This window comes from Ornithorhynchus anatinus, chromosome 2 (assembly GCF_004115215.2).
Source record: "Ornithorhynchus anatinus isolate Pmale09 chromosome 2, mOrnAna1.pri.v4, whole genome shotgun sequence".
Taxonomy (NCBI): domain Eukaryota; kingdom Metazoa; phylum Chordata; class Mammalia; order Monotremata; family Ornithorhynchidae; genus Ornithorhynchus; species Ornithorhynchus anatinus.
The window spans coordinates 36,458,769-36,481,341 of NC_041729.1; the positions used below are offsets into that span (position 1 = coordinate 36,458,769).

The 22,573-nt window shown below is 46.6% G+C and overlaps 1 protein-coding gene across 1 annotated transcript in view; it reads right to left on the reverse strand.

Annotated features, from left to right (window-relative positions):
- Positions 1-2,080: 2,080 nt before the first annotated feature.
- The window catches only part of ARPC1A (actin related protein 2/3 complex subunit 1A), a 28,537-nt gene continuing 8,044 nt past the window's right edge, over positions 2,081-22,573 (reverse strand). The window contains exons 2-10 of the mRNA XM_029058061.2: positions 19,700-19,805; positions 17,268-17,372; positions 14,587-14,809; positions 13,982-14,089; positions 8,374-8,586; positions 6,933-7,008; positions 6,516-6,709; positions 3,764-3,854; positions 2,081-2,459 (exon numbers count right to left, since the gene is read on the reverse strand). Coding sequence (XP_028913894.1) covers positions 2,421-2,459; positions 3,764-3,854; positions 6,516-6,709; positions 6,933-7,008; positions 8,374-8,586; positions 13,982-14,089; positions 14,587-14,809; positions 17,268-17,372; positions 19,700-19,763 — 1,113 coding nt within the window. The 5' untranslated portion in view covers positions 19,764-19,805 and the 3' untranslated portion in view covers positions 2,081-2,420. The remainder of the gene's footprint in view (positions 2,460-3,763; positions 3,855-6,515; positions 6,710-6,932; positions 7,009-8,373; positions 8,587-13,981; positions 14,090-14,586; positions 14,810-17,267; positions 17,373-19,699; positions 19,806-22,573) is intronic.

Here is a 22,573-nt window from a genome sequence, read left to right on the forward strand (position 1 = left end):
AGTTTTCACTTACAGAACGTCTAGCTGTCCTTTGTATTCAAAGATGACATAATTGATGGTGGGGTCCAATTTGTGTATGCAACTATGGCAAGACTGTCCCAGTTACGATAGACATCTCTCTCCACAGTGTGTTTGCACTTAAAAATAATTCTACATCGTGCAAAGTCCGTTCTCGAGGAGAGCTGCCTTTCTCCAGCTGAGCCTCCACCATTCCGGTCTGTCCTCCGCCTTGGCCACAAAACAGACCACTGTTCTGTCACGTTGCTTTAGTTTGTTTTTTCTTGTCTAAATGGTTTATTCTGCATCACCCTGATTTGCTCCCTTCATTCATCCCCCTTCCCAGCCCCACAGCACTTCTGTACCTCTCTGGAATTTATTTATGTTAAATGTCTGTCCCCCTCTAGGCTGAAAGCTCATTGTGGGTGAGGAACGTGCCTATTTATTCTTATACTATACTCTCTCAAGTGTTAAGTACAGTGTTCTGCATACAGTAAGTGCTCAAATACAATGGAATAAATAAAAGTTAGCGTGGCTGTTAATACTATAGATGTTGGACTCAGCCACGAGGACCTTTAAACTCTGCTCCTCCTCTTATCGTCCTTATCTGCCAGTGACTCTCCACTCCTTCAAAGACTCACTGAAGGCACATCTCCTCCCAGAGGCCTTCCTTAAGGCCTCCTTCCTCTTCTCCCACTCTTCTGTGCCATCCTGACTTGCTCTCTCTATTCAACCCCATCCCACTTTCACAGCACATATGTACATATCCATAATTTATTTTTATTAACGTCTGTCTCCCTCTCTAGACTGAAAGCTCACTATGGGCAGGGGCTATACCTGTTTATCGTTATACTGTACTCTCTCGAGGGCTTAATACAATGCTCGGCACACAGTAATTGCTCAATAAAAACGACCGACTAACCGTTCAGCAGTCGCTTGGGCACCTGGCTGCCCCCGATTTTCCCTCCCAGCAAATAAACAGAGTGTCTGAGGAAAAAACCTTCCACCTAAATCCACTGTGATCAGTGATAACGCTCCTTATCACTCTCCGGAAGGTCTCAAGTCCTTTTGCTTTATTTTTAGTTTCACTACTTACTTCCAGGAGCCAGTTGTTCCCCAAGCCAACCCTGACGGGTGGCCCCCGGCACAGGTAGTAACGGCTGGTGTGGCCAAGCCCCCGGTCGCGGCGTGCTGGCCGCTGCCCGAGCCACTTCTCCTGCTGCTCTTCCTTCCCCGCTCGATTCCGGTCGGACGGCAGGGTCTCGATTAGCTGGGGAGGACCCTAGAACGGGAGTTCGATATCTGTAATTTATCTATTCCCTCGTTGATATTAACGTCTACCTCCCCCTCTGGACCGTGAGCTCGTTGTGGGCAGGACTGTGTCAGTCTGTTGTGATTTTGCACTCTCCCAAGCGCTTAATGCACAGTAAGCGCTCAATAAATACGACTGAATGAAGGAGTGTGAGATCTCGGCGTCTCCCCGTGGTTTGACACCGCAATTCCAACTAACGCTGATACCTATGACCGGGTGACCCTGCAAATTCTGTAACTGGTGAAAGGCTTAAAGTCGACAGAGGTCATATTCTATACCGGATAATTTTTTCCTGTTAACAGTATTGCCCCAAGTCTATTCATAGCTTCTCTTCCCCTCCCGCCCCAGTCTCCGACGGGGATCAGAAGAAATTCAGCAGATGAGACTACAGGAAGGCACTGGGAAATGGGAGTGGCTAGTGCACAATGGGGGCATTTCTGCGGGTTGAACTCAACACAAAGCAGAGCCAGACACATTTAAACAAAGGAGAGAACAACCAGACCCAAACCACTGCCTCCTAGACTGTACCTTGTCTCTAGTTCCCTCAACTCTACTAAGTTATCTCTTACCCACAGTCGGCCGCCGAGAGTATCTCAGCGGGAGAGTGACCGGCAGGATGACAGAGGCAAGTAGCACCGCGTACAGGTGCTCGGTCGTGAAGTCTCCGGACCGGGGGTGGTCTTCACCGTTCCTGTGGGAGCCCGTCACCACCACCCTTATTCGTGACCTGGCTCGGTAAATACCGCAGTTCTTTTCAATGAGACCCAAGTGGAGATTTTGTAATTTTTTTTATTTTCTAGCAGACAATGAACACAAAATTCCCCTTTTAAGTTAGTCAAACTTTCCACAATAAACTACTTAAAGAGCAGCTCTGGTGAAGAATGTAATGAAACAACTAATCAAAAAAAAAAACACAAAATAACCAGATGATCCTTGAAACCAACACGTTCACCAACTGTGTTTTAAAAACAAAGACAAAATATCGGCAAAGCTGTAATTTCTCAGTGCTTCTTCGGGGTCCGCCTTCCTCGTCTTTCTTTTTCAGGCCCGGGTAGATGTGGAGCTGCATTCTCCCAAGCAGTCTGTCATGCTAGATAACGGAGATCCATCTTTACATGATTTGAAGGCCCTGGATAGAGGACTCTAGGGTCTAGAGAGACACAGAGAGAGAGAGATAAAGAAATCGTTCATTCAACTGTATTTACTGAGCGCTTACTTTGGGCAGAGCACTGTACTAAGCGCAACAGAGACAATCCCTACCCAACAACAGGCTCACAGTCTAGAAGGGGGGAGACAGACAACAAAACAAGTGGGCAGGCATCAATGTAAATAAATGGAATTACGGATATATATACATCATTAATGAAATAAATAGAATAATAAATATGTACATATATACACAAGTACTGTGGGGAGGGGAGGGGGGCAGAGCAGAGGGAGGGAGTGGGGGCGATGGGGAGGGGAGGAGGAGCAGAGGGAAAGGAAGGCTCAGTCTGGGAAGGTCTCCTGGAGGAGGTGAGTTTTCAGCAGGACTTTGAAGGGGGGGGGGAAATGTGCTAGTTTGGCAGAGGTGAGGAGGGAGGGCATTCCAGGCCAGGGGTAGGACGTGGGCCGGGGTGGAGGGCGGGCCAGGCGAGAACGAGGCCCAGTGAGGAGGTGAGCGGCAGAGGAGCGGAGTGTGCGGGCTTGGCTAGAGAAGGAGAGAAGGGAGGTGAGGTAGGAAGGGGCAAGGTGAGAGAGAACTAGCCAACTTCACTGGGTTTGTGTGGGGTGGTGAGGAGAGCAGCCTTCTAGGATGGCTTTTAAAGCCCTCACTGACCCGAGTTTTTGTAAGCTCACTGTGGACACGGAACGTGTCTATCCAACTCTGTGGTACTGTTCTCTCCCAAGTGCTCGGTACTGTGCTCTGCACACAGTAAGTTAAGCTCGATAACTACAACCGATTGATTACGGAAGCAAGGAGATCAGTGTTCAGGGCAAGGCTGGGCAAGGGTCTACCGTGGTGAAGAGGGCTGGAGGATCTAGGACCCTTGAGAGGAGGGCACGTGATATCGGAGGTGAAAGCCTCAAGGATGGAATTCACGAAAGCAGTAAGCCCCGGCACAATTTCCCCAGGGGACAGTCTCCACGGTGCGTCCCCTATTTAGCTTGAATTCAGGCATAACAAATTTCTGTCAAGAGGACACGTCATGGCAATATGGGAGCACAGGGCTGCCGGCAGATGCTTACCTATTTCTGAGGTTTACACTTCTTAGGCGTGTTACCCACACTATACGTACGCACCGAATCGCCCGTCTCACTTCCAGTCACGTAAGACTTGGATTCTTATTACTGGTGTGCTGCTTTCCAGCTACAGAATCAGCAGTGTTACACCGAGTCCAAAAGATGAGCAACATAAACCCGCACCGACTGGACACTCAGAAATGATAATCTGCTCGAGAAAGGGTAAAATACCTTAAAATCCCAGATTGTCATCGCTCCGTCGATGCCAGTGGTGCAAAATTTGCGGCAGTCCTGTTTGTCCACTTCGTAAATAGACACTTGGCTGAGAAAGGAAAGTGAAACTTTTAACGGGGTTGGGGACCCAAGGAGAAACTTACGCAGGGCTCAGACGCGGCTTCCTAGGCCCCGTCTTCCCCGCTGAGGTGGCAGAGCTTAATGGCGGCCCAAGAGGACCATCTCAGCATCGACGCTGGGATAGCGGATTTTCCATCAAAATTCTCAACGTGAAACCAAAAACTAGAGAAGCTAGAAGGCTGGGAAGATACCGGCAGCTGCGTTCAACGCTCCAGAATGAAGCGGACTTCCCTGACACGACAAAAGTGATGATACCTTCCAAGGTAACTCCCAAAGGAGTCAGAATTAGTAAGTGATCAGGCAGATCGTAGCTCTTACGGTATTCAAAGTAATTATAATAATTATGGTATTTATGAAATGTTTACTATGGGCCAAGCACTGGGGTTGATACAATTAAATCAGACAGTCACCGCTCTCTAAAGGGCTCACATTTTAGGGAGGAAAACAGGTATTTAATCCCCATTTTACGGGTGAGGAAACTGAGGCCCAGAAGTTAACTGACTTCGCTAAGGTTACAGAGTGGTGGAACTGGGATTAGAATCCAGGCCCTTTGACCCCCGATCTTGTGCTCTTTCCACTAAACTATACTGCTTGTCAAATACCAGGAAGAGGGACCAAAGCAGGATCCAGGGAATATACATACAAAATCAGCTTCACGACTTTGCTGACAGAGGTAGTTAAAATGCCACAAAAAATTAAAAGCCAAAGACTACAAACATCCCAAGGATACCTAGGATGCAGGACCTCCAGTGTTTCTGCATTTATAGTGATTCATTATGATTGTTACTTTTATAAAAGGACATGCTACAGAATTCCTGCCAAGTTATTTATTTTTTTAAAGAACAGTTGAGCCTAAGGGGATATGGGGTTGGAGTCCCACGGGGTCATGAGACCTGGGTTCGAGTCCCAGGTTTGCCACTGGCCTGCTGAGGGTCTTGGGCCCAGCGCCATCTTTTCACCCCTGCATTCAATTAACGGGGGAAGGGGCGAGGACTGGGAGGGAACAGGTTTCAAAGAGCCAAAAGGTCTGGAAGCCACCCACCTGGGCCTTCTCAGCTTTGGGTGAAAACTGTCAAGAGACCTGGGATGAGCGTGGCTTGGAAGTCCAGCTCACAAAGCCAGGCAGGAGGTGATTGTCCCCCTCCCCACCGCCCCGCTCGGGTCCCCACGAGTGTGCACCTATGACCCTGGGCAAGTTACTTCACTTCTCTGTACCTCAGTTTTCACTTCTGTAAAACGGGGAGAGGGGATATACTGCTCTCCTTCCCTCAGACTGCGTGAGCCCCATGTAAGACAATAAACGTATCCGATCTCATTGCTTTCTACCTGCCCCAGTGTTGAGCATGAGGGAATTATGATGAACAAGTTGCCCAATCTGTTCCTAAATTGAACTATTACAGCAAACGCGAAATCCCCAAGTCTTAGAGGAAAACACAGGGGATCCCCATCCGGAGGACACAGATATTTTCCCTATTTTCAGCAAGTGTTCAGGGTAGAGTTTTTGCAACTAAAAAGTAGCATTTCTAGTAGAAAGTGACTTGGCCTTTGGGCGAATTTGGATGCATCGTGCTTTCGGCTATGATCCTTGTGGGGAAAGGAGCTGAATAAGTGCTGGGTGGAGACAACCCCCAGGAGTGAGTTCTGAAAACCCTCCAAAATTTACAAGTTCTGACAGCGGGCAACTGTCAGATGAAGCCAAAAGGTAAACCTCTCACTTATTCCACATGGGTACTTTACCCTAGTAAGCTTTCAGTCCGTTCGGTTTATCTACGAGCATGTAAGAGAACCTAAACTGAACCTCACAATTGTTCTTAGAGAGTCTGAAAATCCACAAACACCATACCGTCTCTGACAGGATTCTGAGTCTCACTTGATACAAAATAATTGTATTATTTTATACAATGTATACAATGTATACAATATATATTGTATAAAATGGGAAATTTCTTGGGAAGTTTTCTTTAAACTAAAAGAGAATTCTAGCAGATTGTGTCTAGGTTTTGTGCATTTTTGCCTGTTTAGGCTTTAATAATAACTTTCCAGGCTTCCTTTTTATCTTACAATAGATATTCCCGCTGTAACGAAAGAGTCTGACGGAGTCCTTCGTGCTGAAATTACGTCAGAGAAATATTCTTATAACAGAATACCCACGTTTGCATATTAACGGAAAAAGAGCAGCCTTAAAACTACTAAGAGCGGGTATGGTTCTCCCCTCTCCTGTGAGCAACAAACTGATGAGGAGCTGCAAAATCCCAAATCAAATCTACTGCACGGGATCTACAACTCTTACGCGACAAGATCTGCTTCCCGGGATGCCGGGGGGAAGAAAATGGTTCAGCAAATCTGCCACTATAATACCGTGTAAGGGGGATAATCAGGTAGCTGCTGTTATTCTTTTATGTAGCACAAAGCTACGGGACGATTCAGGTGAGAGAGTCAGGTGCGGATGTAGGTAATTTGAGCTATCTCTCGAGGAAATCACGACCGGTGCACGGGGAAGGTGGTCGAGAACCCAGGAGCGAGGTGACTTTTCCACAGAGGTGAACCGGCTCTGTTTGGAGGCTTCTGCCCTGGGAGAACGAGAACTACCAAGGTCGCCCTCCATGCACCCTGGCTCGGCAAGACCTACGTGATGCTGTTTTGATGCAGGGTCTCCAGGGTGGCGTTGCGATCCTCGGTGGTGGCTCTCTTGTCCATGTTGCGGAAACGCTCCATGGCGGAAATGTTGCGTTGGATGCTCTGTTTCGGAATATCCAGTTTGGAGACGAAGGTCAGAGAGCCGCGATCGTCACAGTTGAACAGCATCGGGCAGCAGTCGTGGCCCTGCAACGGAACGTCGTTTACACCCTTGAGGACTCGGCCACACATCTAGTTAACCGGTAAAGAGAACGTTCGCGTCTTTCGGCATGCCTCACTGTTGAGGAACAGCTAATGCTGTTTCTCCTAATGAACTTTCATATATTATGACTAGCCTCATAATGCACACATTATCCCCTGGGTGAAGAACTACAGCATGCTACAAGGAGAAATAAAGAGAGGCACTTACAGCAGCAACCACGCTGTTCTCAGAGACAAATGACACACTCAGGAGTGGGAGGAATTCTGTTTTCAGCTGTGAAACCCTGAACATAAGAACACTTGTTTAATAAAGGCTCCAAGTGACTGCCTAACTTCTTTACAGCCATAAAAGATGACAAAGGGTCTATTCTCATACAGTGATTGTGTGACAAAAATCCAGTCGTCGATGTTTAAAGCCTTATAACTGTAGGATGACACACACACACCCCCGGCCCCCACCAAGAATCCTGCGCCTGTTCTTATAAAATTCAGAGAGAGATGTATTTTGGAAGACAGCATTATACTTAAATCAAACATTCTGGAGACATCACGACCATTTTTAAAAATACAGAACAATTCCGGGGGGAGAGGGGGAAGAAAGTCTTCAGAATTTTAGGCTGTTTATGGCCAGTAGATGGAGTCCTGGTCTTAGAATGGAGTCCTATTCATTCATTCCATATTTATTGAGCGCTCACTCTGTGCAGATCACCGTACTAAGCGCTTGGAAAGCACAATTCGGCAACCGACAGAGACAACCTCTACCCGACGGGCTCCAGAAGTATACCACTACATGCGTTTACATAGAGATCCCCGGAATCTCAGCCCCATTGGCCATCAGTTGTCCCCCGAAGAGGACAAACGTATGACAGGGAGAAAACGATTGTCTTCCTTTCCCACCACCCTGACCATTAATACGGAAATATTAACTTGACGACTGTTCCACACAAGGTTTTTTATCAGGCGCCCCTGGAACTGTGGTGACCTCCCTTGCTACTGATGTGCTCGCTCATCCCATTTACCATTAAAGTTGTTCCAACATACACTAGGGAAATTAGTGAAAAGGCTCTAAAGTGTTTAATGGTGGTCTTATATTAATGGAAGCACTCATTAACCAGGGAGGGTGCAGGAAATACCTCCTACTTAATGGGCCGGCTGATGACATTAAAAATCTTCCAAGAGCAAAAGTGGAAGAAAGGGAGATTTTTGGAATTGAGATGATTGGAGTAAATTGGCTGTTTTGAAGGGACGATTAACGGCACCAAACCAGGGCAATTCTCAAAGGATTACCCAACTAGTCCTTTCAATGGGTACTGTTCAGATATCTGAACACGACCCACTTGAAAACCCAAATTCTAAACATGCCTCAAATGAAGATGCCAATCACCGAGCCACAGTATGCTGACAAATGAGAACGGTGCTCAAATTATACCCCTTGTTGACGCTCATTTCTAAATGTGCAGCCTGGATGTCTGAAATTTCATATTTCGTTCAGCCAGCGGCACCCCGGGCGATCTTATTGGAGATTCCTTGAAACGTTGGTGTGATCTCGCTTTCCGGTGTCCCCCATCCCTCTATTTCGGGAGAGCGGCTCAGGAAAGCCTGAGGGATCCAAGGTACGGTGTTGTCTCCAGCAGACAGAAAATACTTACATCATACTCTTTGAGGCATCGGCAACTGACACGGTACTATCGTGGCTGACCCAGGCGAGGCGGTTCCCGCTGGCGGAGAAACTGACTCCGTGGACCCATCCACCACTTCCTGTGCCCCCGAACTCGGACATCAGCTGCCCAAAAGGCATCTTTGTGCCCCATGGAGTGCTGGCTGGCTTTTCATCCACTTCCTTAATATAGGCAGAAAACACCCTACAGAGTAAAAACAAAACGTACGTACAAAAAAAATTTTTTTTAACGGGCCAAACGTTTCCTCACTCCTCGCTATCCAGCTGCAGAATCAATTATGTTGATTTCAAGCGGCGATTTTGAAGAGGCCTTAGTAATGCACTGGTACCGGGTGGCTGACTGCAGCACCCATTTGCATGGACATTCACTACTCTTTTTACCGCAACAAAATTATACATCTTATGTCGGGCCAGCCAAGGTGAGTTGCCAAAAAAATGCAGCAAACTGCAGAGATACATCATAATAAGGGAGTTGGGGCTCGACATTTACAGAGTAATTACTTCCCAAGGATTCAAGGTTCCTTCCCACTCCCACCTATTTCGGTAATTTGACATATAACACTACCATCGACCTTTAGGAAAAATATCGTCCCCAGCCCATTTGACAAACACCAGGTAGTGAGAGCTGTGATATACTTACCCTTTCTAAGGAAAGCAAGCAGGGGGGCTGTGAGACCCTCGCTGGCATGCCCAATTTTGATTGTTTTTGTTTTGTTCTCATGGTATTTGTTCAGTACTTACGATGTGCTGAGCACTGGGGTAGATACAAGCTTAATCGGGTTGGATACAATCCACGTCCCACCTGGGGCTCAAAGTCTTAATCCCCACTTCGCAGTTGAGGTAACTGAGGCAGAGAAGTGACGCGACTTGCCCAAGGTCACAGAGCAGAAAAGTGGTGGAGCCGCGATTACAATCCAGGTCCTTTTGACCCTCGAGACCAAGTTCTATCCATTAGGCCACGCTGCTGCTGCTTCTGAGGGAATGCTCACTCCCTCAACGCTCTCAGGGGCCAGGTGGGAGTTTGGGAAGCCTAGGCAGTTGGGGTAAGAGAAGAGGGCCTCTTTGGGAGCTTGAAAGAAGCTGAGGGGAGAGTCTCCTTAACCATTTCTCCTCTGAGCTCCCCAGAAACAGCTTTCCCTTCCTAGCCCACCCTGAGCTCAGCTCCACTGAAAAAAATCGCTCGAAATCCATTCGAATCACAGGTCGAACAAATCATTATTTGCCCACATCTTATAAAGACAGGCAAACTATTTCTCGTGTCACGCTGTTAATACTTCAGAGGCCATCGAGCAGCTACTCTTTTCAAGTAGCCACCTTGCAGAAAGAGATAAGGCATATCCTGAATTTATTTACACTGATGTCTGTCTCCCCCTCTAGGCTGTAAACTCCTGGCAGGCAGGGAGCCTGTCTATAGCTGTTAAACTGTACTCTTCCAAGCACTTAGTACAGTGCTTGACAAAGAGCAAGTGTTCAACAAATACCACTGATTGATAAGATGTCTACAAGAGGCATCCACCCCGTAGACGATTGATAAGATGTCTACAAGAGGCATCCACCCCGCAGACGACGACGCGACCTTTATTTGCTAAGATCTGACAAAAAAAAAGCAGAGACTGGGACTGCATCAAACATTCAATCCTCGAGAGCAAATTATCTACGGCTCTCCGCACAAATAGAAAACATAAAGGGTACATATTTCGAGAAAAGTATGAGAGTAGACTAGAAAAAATAAGTATGTCCTGAATGACAATAATGATAATGGTATTTGTTAAGTGCTCACCATGTGTCAAGCCCTGTTCTAAGCGCTGGATAATTAGAAAATCTACAGTGTAGTAAGGAATGGAGTGGGATATCAAATATTCTCTCTCCCTGCCCCTCTTTCTTCTCCCTCTGTCCCACCCCCAGCCTTCTCGCTTCCTGCCACATCGCTACAGAACATTATAAGTCAATGATACAAAGAAAAACATGCTTCTTGGCCCCAGTTACTTTAAGTAAATTAAAGCTTGGGTTAAAGACGACAACCCCAAGAGAGTAACGGCATTGGCAGGAACTAGTCTGCTCGATCCCTGAGAATCCGAAGCGGGTTCCACCTCTTTCTCCCAGACAGAACAGGGATGCTGGGCTCTGGATCTGGGACAACCAACTACCTTGGAGCAACAGGGGAGGCCGTTCAGTCCCCGAGGGACCATCTTTATACTGCTCCGCAGACTGGCGCGGTCAAGCAAGCAACTGGCCCGTCCTAGGCTGACCCTGGAGTTGCTGCCACTTGGCTTAAGAAGGCGGCTGGGAGCGGACAGTGACGGCACCAGGTCAGGGTGTGGAGACAGTCTAGCCTCTTGGGACAGAAAACCTCTCAAATGGTTCCACCTCTCACAGGCTTCGGGGGTTAGAGGAGCTTCTGACCCCTCAAAGGAGGACAAGAGAACCGGCGGCAGTGGAGGAGCAAGAGGAGGAGACCGCCCGGCAGGGAGGGTAACTTTCTCTGAACGAACAAACGAGCGTTCCTTCATTCATTCAAATTTGGTGAGCACCTACTGTGAGCTACTAGGTGCTTGGAAGAGGGCAATGAGAGTAAAAGATGCGGTCCCTGTTCTCAAGGGTCCTCTCGCCTTTTCCTTCCTCTCCTTCTCTTCTTCTCCTCTTCCCCTCCCCCATCTTCTCTTCACTCTCTTCCTGCCCCTCCTTCCCACTCACACAAAATGAAAATCTGGGTCCCCTGGACAAGCCAATCATCTTTCAATAAAGATACTACGAATCGTCAACGGAGAGGGTGTCAACGGATATCTCAATACAAATAAAATTGCCCGCGACTGTCGAAGTACAGAAGTAGCCATTTTTCACATGGCAAAAGCAAAAGGGCAACTATAATTTAAGCTTTAACATGAATGACCTAAACGCCTTCTATCTTGCCAATCGGATCTAAACCTTGGGGTTGGCCGTCCTCTTTGTCAGCACCCCCCAATCTGCCACCTCCAGAAGACCCATCCAAACCAATCCAACATACAATAAAGTGTAGCAGCGAGCAGAACATACTCTAGGAACGAGGTAAAATTTAGCAGACCCCTTGTCATTCAAAACCTTAGGAAACAATCTGAAGGATGGTTGCGTGCCTTTCTCCTACATGCCTGTAATTTAATTGCTTGTTTCATTCCCAACGTCTATTGTTAACCAGAGCTTTAAGTGGAACTGCCAACCTCACATAATGTTAATGAGTTTCTAAGAAAGCTCCGAGTAAATCACTGGAGAACAATTCCGAACATTTTTTGGAACCTTTCTATAACAAACACACTTGGCTACCCCAGCGCCAGCTCGCTCACTGTGCTCTGGTTTTTGTCTACCTTGTTGCCGACCCCTCTCCCGCATCCTTACTCTGGTCTGGAACTCCGTCCCCGTCCATATAAATCAGACCAACAACCTCCCCACCTGCAAAGCGTTATTGAGATCACATCTCCAAGAGGCCTTCCGTGACTAAAGCCTCCTTTATCCCCAGCTCCCTCTCTCTTCTGTGTCATTTCTAAACTCGGATCTGTCACCTTTTGGTATTTGATACTCGCTCTGTAACAAATATCGGTAATTTTATAATTATGATTTGTAAATCCTTTATTATGCTGTGTCTCCCATTCTAGAATGTAAGCTCATTATAGGTAGGGACTGTGTCTACCAACTCTTTTGTATTGTACTCTCCCAAGTGCTTAGTACAGTGCTCTGCACACATTAAGCACTCAATAAAATACCCTTGATGATGATGATGATGATGGTATTCTTCTTCCTTTATCCTTAAAAATGAAACCACGGTTTTTCTTTCTTTTACCAAGTTTGGGCCGAGGAAGTTTAAAAACATTACTCCGGTACATACTCCGCAAACCATTATCCACCAAGCGTGTGGACTTTTCCAGTTTTATGTTAATGATAATTCACAAAGGTCTATTTCAAAAACGACACAAGCACAACAGAAATCCAGGGCAGTGGTGCTATGTTTCACTCTGCTAATCTTCAGTTTTATATATATGTATATAGATACAGCTGGTCACGTTCAAAGATGAGACTAATGACCAAAATTTCATGGGTGTGTGTGACTGTGGCTGATCAGACCAATGCTTGCCTGCAAATATTTTCCACACTGCATCCATGCAAATCATCATTTTCACTATTTACTGTGAGCAGAGTACTCCACAAGGCCCTAGGAAGCACAGTAATAACATACGACTTGGTCCCTGTCCTCCAGGGATTTACGATCTAATAGGGGAGACGGACAATGGGAACAAAAGAGAAAACAGATACGACTGTAACAACAGTAAGCAAAGGCTGAGTGGCTAAAAACGTAGAACTAAAATGATTTTTTTTAACAGATATTTGTTAAACGCTATATACCAGGCACCGTTCTAAGCGCTGGAGTAGGTACAAGCTAAGCAGGTTAGGCACAGTCCATAGCCCAGATGGGGCTCACGGTCTTAATCCCCATTTTACAAACAAGGGAACTGAGGCCCCGTCAAGTTCAGCGACTTGCCGAAGGTCACGCAGCAGACACGCGGCGGAGCCGGGATCAGGACCCAGGTCCTTCTGACTCCCAGACCCGTGCTCTATCCACCAGGCCTCGCCGCTTCACGTGAGTGCCCAGGGCGTCCAGTGACCTATAAAGGTTGCTCCTTGCTGCACTGGAACGGCTTTGTTCCCCACAGTGGCTGCCACTGTTTTGGTTTCTTTCCCTTGTCGTCATGTTCCTTTGGAAGTCTCTGCCCTAAGACAGTTACTTTATTTCTGCCAGATGACAGATTGGCTTCGCAAGCAGCTGACTCCTAAATATCATCTGAGGTTTTGCTTCACTGTGTCTTTCAAAATGTTTCCTCTGCCCACCTTCTCTCGAATTATTCCACACAAGCTCTTCACAGAGCATTCATTTGGGTTTCCTGCTCTGCTCCATTCCCCTCCCATGCCCGACCCAGCGAAGGTGTACTGTGGTAAGCACTGCTTGGATGCTGGTTGCATTCCAAGGACCTCGTTATTTGTGTTCTGGCCTGGAACTGGTCAAGTACCGCAAGAAGCTGGTGGTCGGGGACCTGTTATGGAAGTGGAATGGGGCTTCGGTGCTACATCCACTCCTCACAGCCATAAAAAAAGAAAAAAGTGGACACTGCAACTGCCTTGACTACTGAGCACCGGTCCTTCCAGACTACCGCTTTGCTTTGGGCAGCCGAGTTACTGAATGAATAAACAGTTCCGGGTAACGTCACCACAAAGGAATGAACATCCGCTTGCATTTGGAAGCAGTGTGGCATAGTAGATAGAGCACGGGTCTGGAAGTCAGAGGTCATGGGTTCTAATCCCGGTTCCGCCACCTGCCCGCTGTGTGACCTTGGACAAGTCACTTCACTTCTCTGTGCCTCTGTTACCTCATCTGGAAAATGGGGATCAAGACCCTGAGCTCCATGTGGGACAGGGACTGTGTCCATCCCGATCTGCCGTACCCAACCCCAGCGCTTAGTAGAGTGCCTGGCACATAGTAACTGCTTAACAAATACCATAATCATAATTAGTATTTAACCAGTCTGAAATCACGTTTCATTCTGGCCTTTTCTTACCTGCATTTGAAGTCACAAGATCCAGCTGCCAGCAGGACATTGTTCGGGTGCCAGTCTAAGCTGAGGACAGTGGAACGGATGGGCTTTTTTATATGTTTGCTCACCCACCTAGAAGAGAGTAAAGTAGAGTGTCGATTTACACCCACACCTCGAGAGTGCAAGTAACCACCTTGCATTTCTATTCGATTGGTAACTTCCGGGCATGGATTTACATTTGCCTGTAGAGTATGTTTCCTGTCCCAGAGATATGGCGTTCTCAAAAGAGAAGAGAATAAACTGTAAAATGCGTGTTTCATCAGTTTTGCAATTTATAATGCCCACCCTCTCAAACTAGCCCTGAATTTAGCGGACTAAGGGGTTCCAGAATTAACTGGCTTACTAAGGGTCTAGCACATCTGCACATCAATAGCCTATTCTCCAGCTGCAGACAGTCTGTTGACACCTCTGCTCTTTGGGGAGAATTCCCCCTTCTTTCTTACCTTCCTCCTCCCCTTCTCCACTCCTTACTCCCCCAACCCCAAGTTCCAGCACTACAGACTGTAGAAGTAAAGAAATATTTAGTAGTCCGAGGTTAGAGTTGTCGATTATTTTTAGACGGTGCTTACCAGTCGTTTTCGGATTCAAAGTAGCACACCGATATAAGTCGAGCTCCGCTGCCCACAGCAAATTTATTCTCCAGGGGAGACCACTTGACAAAGGTGGCGGCACGATTAATCCTCAGGATCACCAGAGTCGGCTTCCAGACACCATCTTTTTGACTCCAGACATAAGCATTTCGGTCGGCACCGCAAGTGACGATGCGATCGCTCTTGGGAGCCCAGTCGATACCTGCAATTTAGACTTTCCATCAGTAATCTTTCTCTTGGCCAGTGGAAACGGTTTACCGCCCAGCCAACTGCGCACCGAGATGTTTGCTACCCATCTGTATTTCCCTACCGACAGATGTAAATGTAGCCTAACATTCCCCAGATGATTTTTCTGCAAGGCGCGTCTACCGACTCTGTTGTGTTGTACCTCTCCGAGTGCTTAGTACGGTGGTCGGCACACAGAAAGTGCTCAAGATATATCACTGACTGACTGTAGTCCATTCAAGCTTTTAAAAAGCCCCTGGCCTCGCTCTCCAGCAGCGAATGCCAACGGCGCAGACTCTGACCAAGAAATCTCCGGCAGCGAAAATCGTAAAGAAATATCTTTGTCAAATTCTGAAATGGAAAACAGATGGCCAACTCCAGCCTTCCTGCAAAATTTGCTCAATATTATCCGGTGCGATTTTCCTAAGTGCCGAGGTATGCACGGTCCAGCGGGATGTGCTGTGCCCGACTGATTTACGAGAAAAAGAAGATCGGTCGCCCCTCTCCAAGATCTTTCGATCCCCCAAATCCTACCAAGACTCCTCTCTCTCTCTCTCTAGCTATCGTAGTTCCCAGGCCACTCCTGAACCCATCCTTTACTGTGATGGCCAGCTCTGCAGCTGCGGAGATCACGTGGTGGTAATCTAAAACGTTGCTGACAGTTCTGGCTTTTAGTTCTCCCTAAATGTTCACATGGTGGGGAGGGGAAGAAGTGGGGCAAGCAGATTCTCGGCCATGAGGTTGTCTTCTCTTTCCTACCAGGAATTTAGCTTTGCAGATGCTTCGTGCTTCCCCAGCACCTTGGCCGGGAGTCAAAAAATATCAGCGATTAATGGCGGTAACACAAAAAACTAAAACCAGAGAAACTGAAATTCTGACATCCCTTTGAGGAGTCTGCCATTACTTCTTCCTTTCTCTATATTTAGTGACTATTCTTTTCCACTGGAAAGATTCATAAAGAGGTGTTTTATCTTAGTATCTTTCCGAACAAATATGACTGATCCATGGTTTCGTGCCATGGGGCTATATTTAGATTCTTCCAATAACAGTTTCAAATGCTTTCTTACAACTGGAAGAATTTTGTTTGAGCCTTTTGAGAGAAAACAGGACAGAGCCCAAAGCATGCCAAATTTCAGAGTAAGTGGAAAAAAGTAAGGTAAAACTGGATACTTCTTGACAGTCTTTGGTTGGTTTCTCTGTCTTTCATCTTTGCCTAATGTTACTTTCAAACTGTTTCCTAATATTAAGACAAATCAAATTTTCCTGGAAAACATGTGAGTTCGCTCATTCTTAAACTGGACCTAAAAATAAATAAGGCTAGGGGTAAGTCATCTGAATAAACATTCAAGATCTGACCCGCTGTGCTGAATTTCAATTCAGATGCATCAAGATTATGACAGTGCCTGGTAAATGAGGGTAGGGTTGGATGGAACCATTTTTCGTAACCTCAGAGATTTCCTTTTTTTAGGAAACACTTTAAAAAGCTAAAGCATGGTACGTTTTTCTTTCACTTTGGAAAGCACAGTCTTTCAGATTCTGCTGAGATGAGGAACATTGGGAATAAGGAACAAGGCCCCCCCAGCCAAGTGGCAGAACACAGACTGTGCAGCTCAGACTGGTTCAAATAGTCAGAGAGGAACAACTGCATGGAACACCTGGCCCTTATTCAGCCCTAGTTCGGGAAAATGCTTCAAAGCGCTGCGGTAATAGAGAACGGAGATAAGCTTTCGTTTTTCAGACTGACATTAGTACATTCATGTCAGAGAAAAACCCAGACTGCTTAGGAGGTGGCAAAGCCTTCTGTTTTCCCCATTTTGACATCTGATTTTGATGATCCGGGCGGTGATCTTAGAGAGATTGTGGTAAATCACCCTCTGGGACTGACAAGTTTTCATCAAGTCCTAAAGGACTTCTGGAAAGATGTAAACCGATCATTTCTCCCCTTAAGAGAGGCCTGACAATTCACAGGTCCCTGCCTCACCTGGCGGCAGTGGGAGGCGGGGGGAGGTCTCATGTCCACTCCCTGCACTAGATTAAGAATAGAGTTTAGGCTCCTCCTGAGTCGGGGGGAAAGGCAGCAGAAGAGAAGAGCTGCTTCCCTGCTCTCACTGCTCCTGACTTCTGTCCATAATCTCTCAGGTGGCCTGGGAAGGAAAGTTCTGCTTTCTTAACATCAGTGCTGACTTAAGCCTCATCTCCGGTCAGAATTTGTACATGTCCATTGACGGTTTTCCTTTAAGCACAAAATTAATGTACGGAACTCAGCGGTAGAGTGAGTCACACGGTCGCCTGCAATACGATTCAACGAGCTTCGACCAGAATGAGCGGCGATTCGCTCGAATCTCCTTGCCTTAGTGGGTCTCGCTGGCCTCTCGGAGAAAAGGAGTACATAAACCTGCAATTATTACACTGGGTTCTATTTATTCTTTCCTTACCTGTGATGTGTCCATTGTGTTCCTTTAGTTCGTGAGCTTTCACCCACTGGTTCCCATTCTTCTTGTAGATATGAACTTCGTGGTTGTTAGGGCTAATGGCGATCTCTGGCAGAGAGAACAGGCCAGTTAACATTTGGATTTAAGGGTCTAACGGAAAGCAAAAGCCAAGCGTTTCAGAGGATGTTCTGTTTTGTGCTTTACATATGTCTTATGACCACGGATTAGAGGAGGGTAATGAAACGGAGTTGATTTTAATCTGATAAGTGGGCTATGCCAGGCCAAGTTGTATTTTTACGGCCCAGAAGCCGGTAAGACCTTCGTGGATCAAAAAGACTAGCGTGGCCTACTGGAAAGAGCAGGGACCTGGGAGTCAGAGGTCCTGGGTTCTAATCCCAGCTCGGCCACTTACCTGCTGTGTGACCTTGGGCTAGTCACTTCACTTCTCTGTGCCTCAGTTCCCTCATCTGCAAAATGGAGATTCAATACCTGTTCTTCCTCCTACTTCGACAGTGAGTCCCACGTGGGCCCTGATTATCCTGTATCTACCTTGGCACTTGATACAATGCTTAGCACACAGTAAGTGCTTAACGAACACTGCAATTACTATCATCACTAGTCAAAAATACAGCAGAGACCCGGGGTCAGGACAGACCACAAACTGAACAACAGAAGTTAATGGAGTGCCATTATTAAAGAAAGGTATTGTGGTATAGGGATCTCCTCATGGGACTGTGACCTGCAAGAAGTGGGAAGAAATCCTTCAGTCAATCAACGGTATTTATTGAGCACTTACTGTGTGCAGAACACTAGACTAAGTACTTGAGAAAGTACAAAATAATAGAGTTGGGAGACAGAGTCTATGGCCGCGACAGGATTCTTCCACTAGACCCAACGCTGGCCAGACTTTCTTTAGAGCTCCGGGCCTAATTTGGGATCCCACGTTTTAAGAAGGACAGGGGAGAAAGTGGAGAGGGCCCTGAGATAATTGAGGAACCTGATTCAGTGATGGATAGCTGGGCCTAGGAGGAAACCCTAAAAGAACCTGTAACGGGCACATGTACTAATGAGACTGTGGAATCGGTGAACATTCTTCCAACAGGGCACGTCCGTCTCGAGAGAACGCCAAGTGAAATTGGAAGAAACCGTTGCGCCCATTTTGTGAGTTTTTCTTCAGGCCGGATCCTTCAAGAACCTAGCTCCCACATTATGAGGATGGGTCTTCTCTAATGTATTTGAAGGACATTATCGGAACAAGCAGGAAAAATTGCAAAACGCTGCAGGAAAGTTTGGAGGGAAACCAAGACTACCTGTTTGACTTCCAAGGGAGGTTACGGAGTCTCCAGCCTTGGAGATCTTTGAAAAAAAGACACACTACTGGTCCTGCATGGTTCATTATTCACCTACCAGGCGGCAGGGAGTTGGTTCAGTGGCCCTTTCCAGTTCTACTAAATGAGTCTATTGTTCTGCTGCTAAGAAGGAGGCTCCCCTAAATCTGAATAAAGAGAAAATGGCTAGGTGAAGGGAGCAAGAAAATCAGGCATTTATTCATGTGGAGTGCTTTCTGAGAGTGGAGGGGATGGGTTTGGTTTGTGTTTGCACTAGCGCTGCCCAAGACTGGTTCTTGTAATTTTGGATTCATGATGGAATTCAAATTATATATAATTCAGCATGTCATAATGACTAAATAAATTGATTTTCATTACAGCCTCTTATATTTCTCCCTCTGTAGACTGTAAGCTCCTTGTGGGCAGGGATTAGGTCTACCAACTCCACCATACTGTACTTTCCCAAGCGCTTAATAGAGTGCTCTGAATACTAAGCACTTAATATATACCACTGACTGAATGACTGATTGATCGATCAACCATTATGGTTCATTCCCAAAGCTTTAAACCATTGTGATTTTCTATGGATTTCAGAACTTGCTTTTTCCTAGTGGAAAACAAAGAACATTCTTAGAAAACTGAGACTCTCAAGTGTCAACTTTACAAATTTGATCATTCAGATGCATTTTAAGGTTAAAATGTTGAGAATTCTGTTTTATCTTTATGGGCAAGCGAAGATCTCCTAGAATTTGGGAGTACTTCTGTAAAAGAGATATGATTTCCGTAAGTTTGATGGGAAAACCAATGAAGAGAAAGGGTCAAGTCTACGTAGATGTAAACAGAATGTACAAGTCATGAGTTTTAACTCCCCAAATTGCCTCTATCATGGTTCCACATCTGTTGGCTGAAATACTGAATTAAAAGCTTTATGTCAAGGTCTTGGGCTCCCCTCAAATACAAATTTACAACGAGGTGCCATTATGAGGCGGCAAAACACTTCCCCGACACAGTTTGTTGTCCCAAATGAAGAAAATGATCATAGTTCCCTTGAATTCCCTAGTACAGAGGAAGGTATCGGTAACACAGAAAAACGAAAAGCCGACTTACGAGTTCGATCTCTGTTCCAGGCATGGCAGGTGATTGGTTCTAATAAAAACTGATGTAGAGACATTCTGGATAAAGGTTACTCTTGGTGTTTTCCAAAAGGCAAAAGCTGAAAGGGAAGTAATGGAAAGTACTTTAGTCTCATTTCTGACATACCAACAAACGGTCCCAAAAGAATACTGCTGCCTGACCTTTCCAGGCTGAAGTGTTCATGCTCGATCATATTAGTAATAGTAGACGTAGTAAAGGTATTTATTGAGCACTCATTTGGGCGCCCTGCACTGTGTATGTATTTGGGAAGGTACGAGCAAAGCAAGGAGCTTACGTTCTAAAGCGGGAGCTGATCCGAACTTCTCAAACAGGTTGCACATACCCACTCCTTCCAGTGCCTCGCCTTCACCTCCTTTCTCGACACTCCCCAATCTGGTTTCCACCCTCAATTTGCCCGCTCTCTCCAAGGTCACCAATGATCTGCCCAAATCCTACCTCAATCCTCCATCTCCAGGCTTCGTCTGGAACCGTGGGCTGATCCCTACTCCTGGACCCGCCGCTTAACCTTGGATTTACTTTTGTGGTTGTTTTACCCCTCTGACCGTGTCTTCTCAGTCTCTTTCATCAGCTCTTCCCCACCTCCCATCCACTAACTATGGGTGTCCCTCAAGGCTCCGTTCCGGATACCTTCTCTTCTCACTTTATGCTCACATCTTTCTGGAGTTGGTCCACTCCTATGCTTACAATTACTTTTCTATGTGGATATCTTGCTAATTTGGACCTCTCGCCTCCTCTGCAATCTCCTGTTTCCTCCTGCCTCGAGGACATTCATTCATTCAATAGTATTTACTGAGCGATCACTATGCGCAGAGCACTGGACTAAGCACTTGGAATGTACAATTCGGCAATAGAGAGAGACCATCCCTGCCCAATGACGGGCTCACAGTCTAAACGGGGAGACAGACAGCAGAGCAAAACAGAACGAAACAAAAACAAGACAACATCATCGAGATAAATAGAATCAAGGAGATGTACACCTCATTAAGAAAATAAATAGGGTAATAAATAATATATACAAATATGCACAGTGCTGAGGGGAGGAGAAGAGGGAAAAGCAGAGGGCAGAAGAGGGGGGAATGGGGAGGGGAGGAAGAGCAGAGGGAAAAGGGGGCTCAGTCTGGGAAGGCCTCCTGGAGGAGGTAGGTTCTCAGTAGGGCTTTGATGGGGGAAGAGAGTTAGTTTGGCAGAGGGGAGGAGGGAGGGCATTCCAGGAGAGCGGTGGGCCAGGGGTCGACGGCGGGATAGGCGTGAACGGGGGACAGTGAGGAGGTGAGCGGCAGAGGAGCGGAGCGTGCAGGGAGGGCAGTAGAAAGAGAGAAGGGAGGTGAGGTAGGAGGGGGCAAGGGGATGGAGAGCTTTGAAGCCCAGGGTGAGGAGTTTTTGTTTTGATATGGAGGTGGATAGGCAACCACTGGAGGTTTTTGAGGAGGGGAGTGACATGCCCAGAGCGTTTCTGTAGGAAGATGATCCGGGCAGCGGAGTGAAGAATAAACTGGAGAGGGGAGAGACAGGAGGAAGGGAGATCAGAGAGGTGGCTGACACGATAATCCAGTCGGGACATTATGAGAGCCCGTACCAGCCCGATAGCCGTTTGGATGGAGAGGACAGGGTGGATCTTTACATCTCTACACAGGTGTCTCACCGGCACCTCAAGCTAGGTCCAAAACTGAACTCACCTTCCTCCCAAACCCCCTCTTCCTACTACAGTGCTCTGAACAGCAAGCAATTAATAGACACTGTTGACTGACTGATGGATCGATCAATCGACCATCATGGATTGTTCCTAAATCTATTTTTCAAAGGGTTTCAAAACCTTAGCACTTGCTTTTTCCTAATGGAAATAGGAAAGAATAGTCTTAGAATAGTCTTAGAAAACTGAGATTCTCAAGTGACCCCTTGAAGAACATATCTGATCATTCAGATCCGTTTTAAGGCTCAAATATTGAGAATGCTATTTTATTTTTCTGGCTCCAGCAAGTGAGGGCCTCCAAGTACTTTGGAGCACTTTTGTGAGACAGACGATTTTCATATATTTGATGGGGAAAACGACCAAAAGAAAAGGGTTGGTTGATACGACCACCCAATAGAGAAGCAGCATGGCTTAATAGATAGCGACTTAGTGGACAGAGCACGGGACTGGGAGACAGAGGGACCTGGGTTCTAAACCTGGCTCTGCCGCATGTCTGCTGTGTGACCTTGGGCAAGTCACTTAACTTCTCTGTGCCTTACTTAATTACCTCATCTATAAAATGGGGATAAGGGTGTGAGTCCCATGTCGGACAGGGGCTGTGTCCAACCCGATTAACTCGTATCTACCTCAGCACTTAGAACAGTACGTAACACACAGTAAGCGCTTAACAAGTACCATTATTATTAACTCCGAGAGGCCTGATGATATCCTTGACTCCTCCCTCTCTTCCATCCCTTATATTTAACCTACCGTCAGATTCCGTAGCTTTTTTCTCCATGACATTTCCAAGATCCACCCCTTCCTCTCCATCCAAAGAGCCACCATATTGGTCCAGAAGTTTCCATATTCTCTCTTGGCTTCTGGCTAAGCCTCCCCACCGATCTCCTTGCCTCCAATTCTGGCCCTCTCCGACCCAAACCTCACTCAGATGCCCAGATCATTTATCTAAAATGTCATCCTGCACTTATCCTCCACTTCTCAAAAGCCTCTTTCTGCACCAAGCAGAAATGCTTGACCCAGGGCTTTAAATTCCGTTTTCTCCCTCCAATTTACCCATTCTTCTCCCACCTCATCCTGTTCACACATTTCATTCCTCTCAAGCTAAGCCCCTCATTATGCCTCCTTCTCGACCCTTC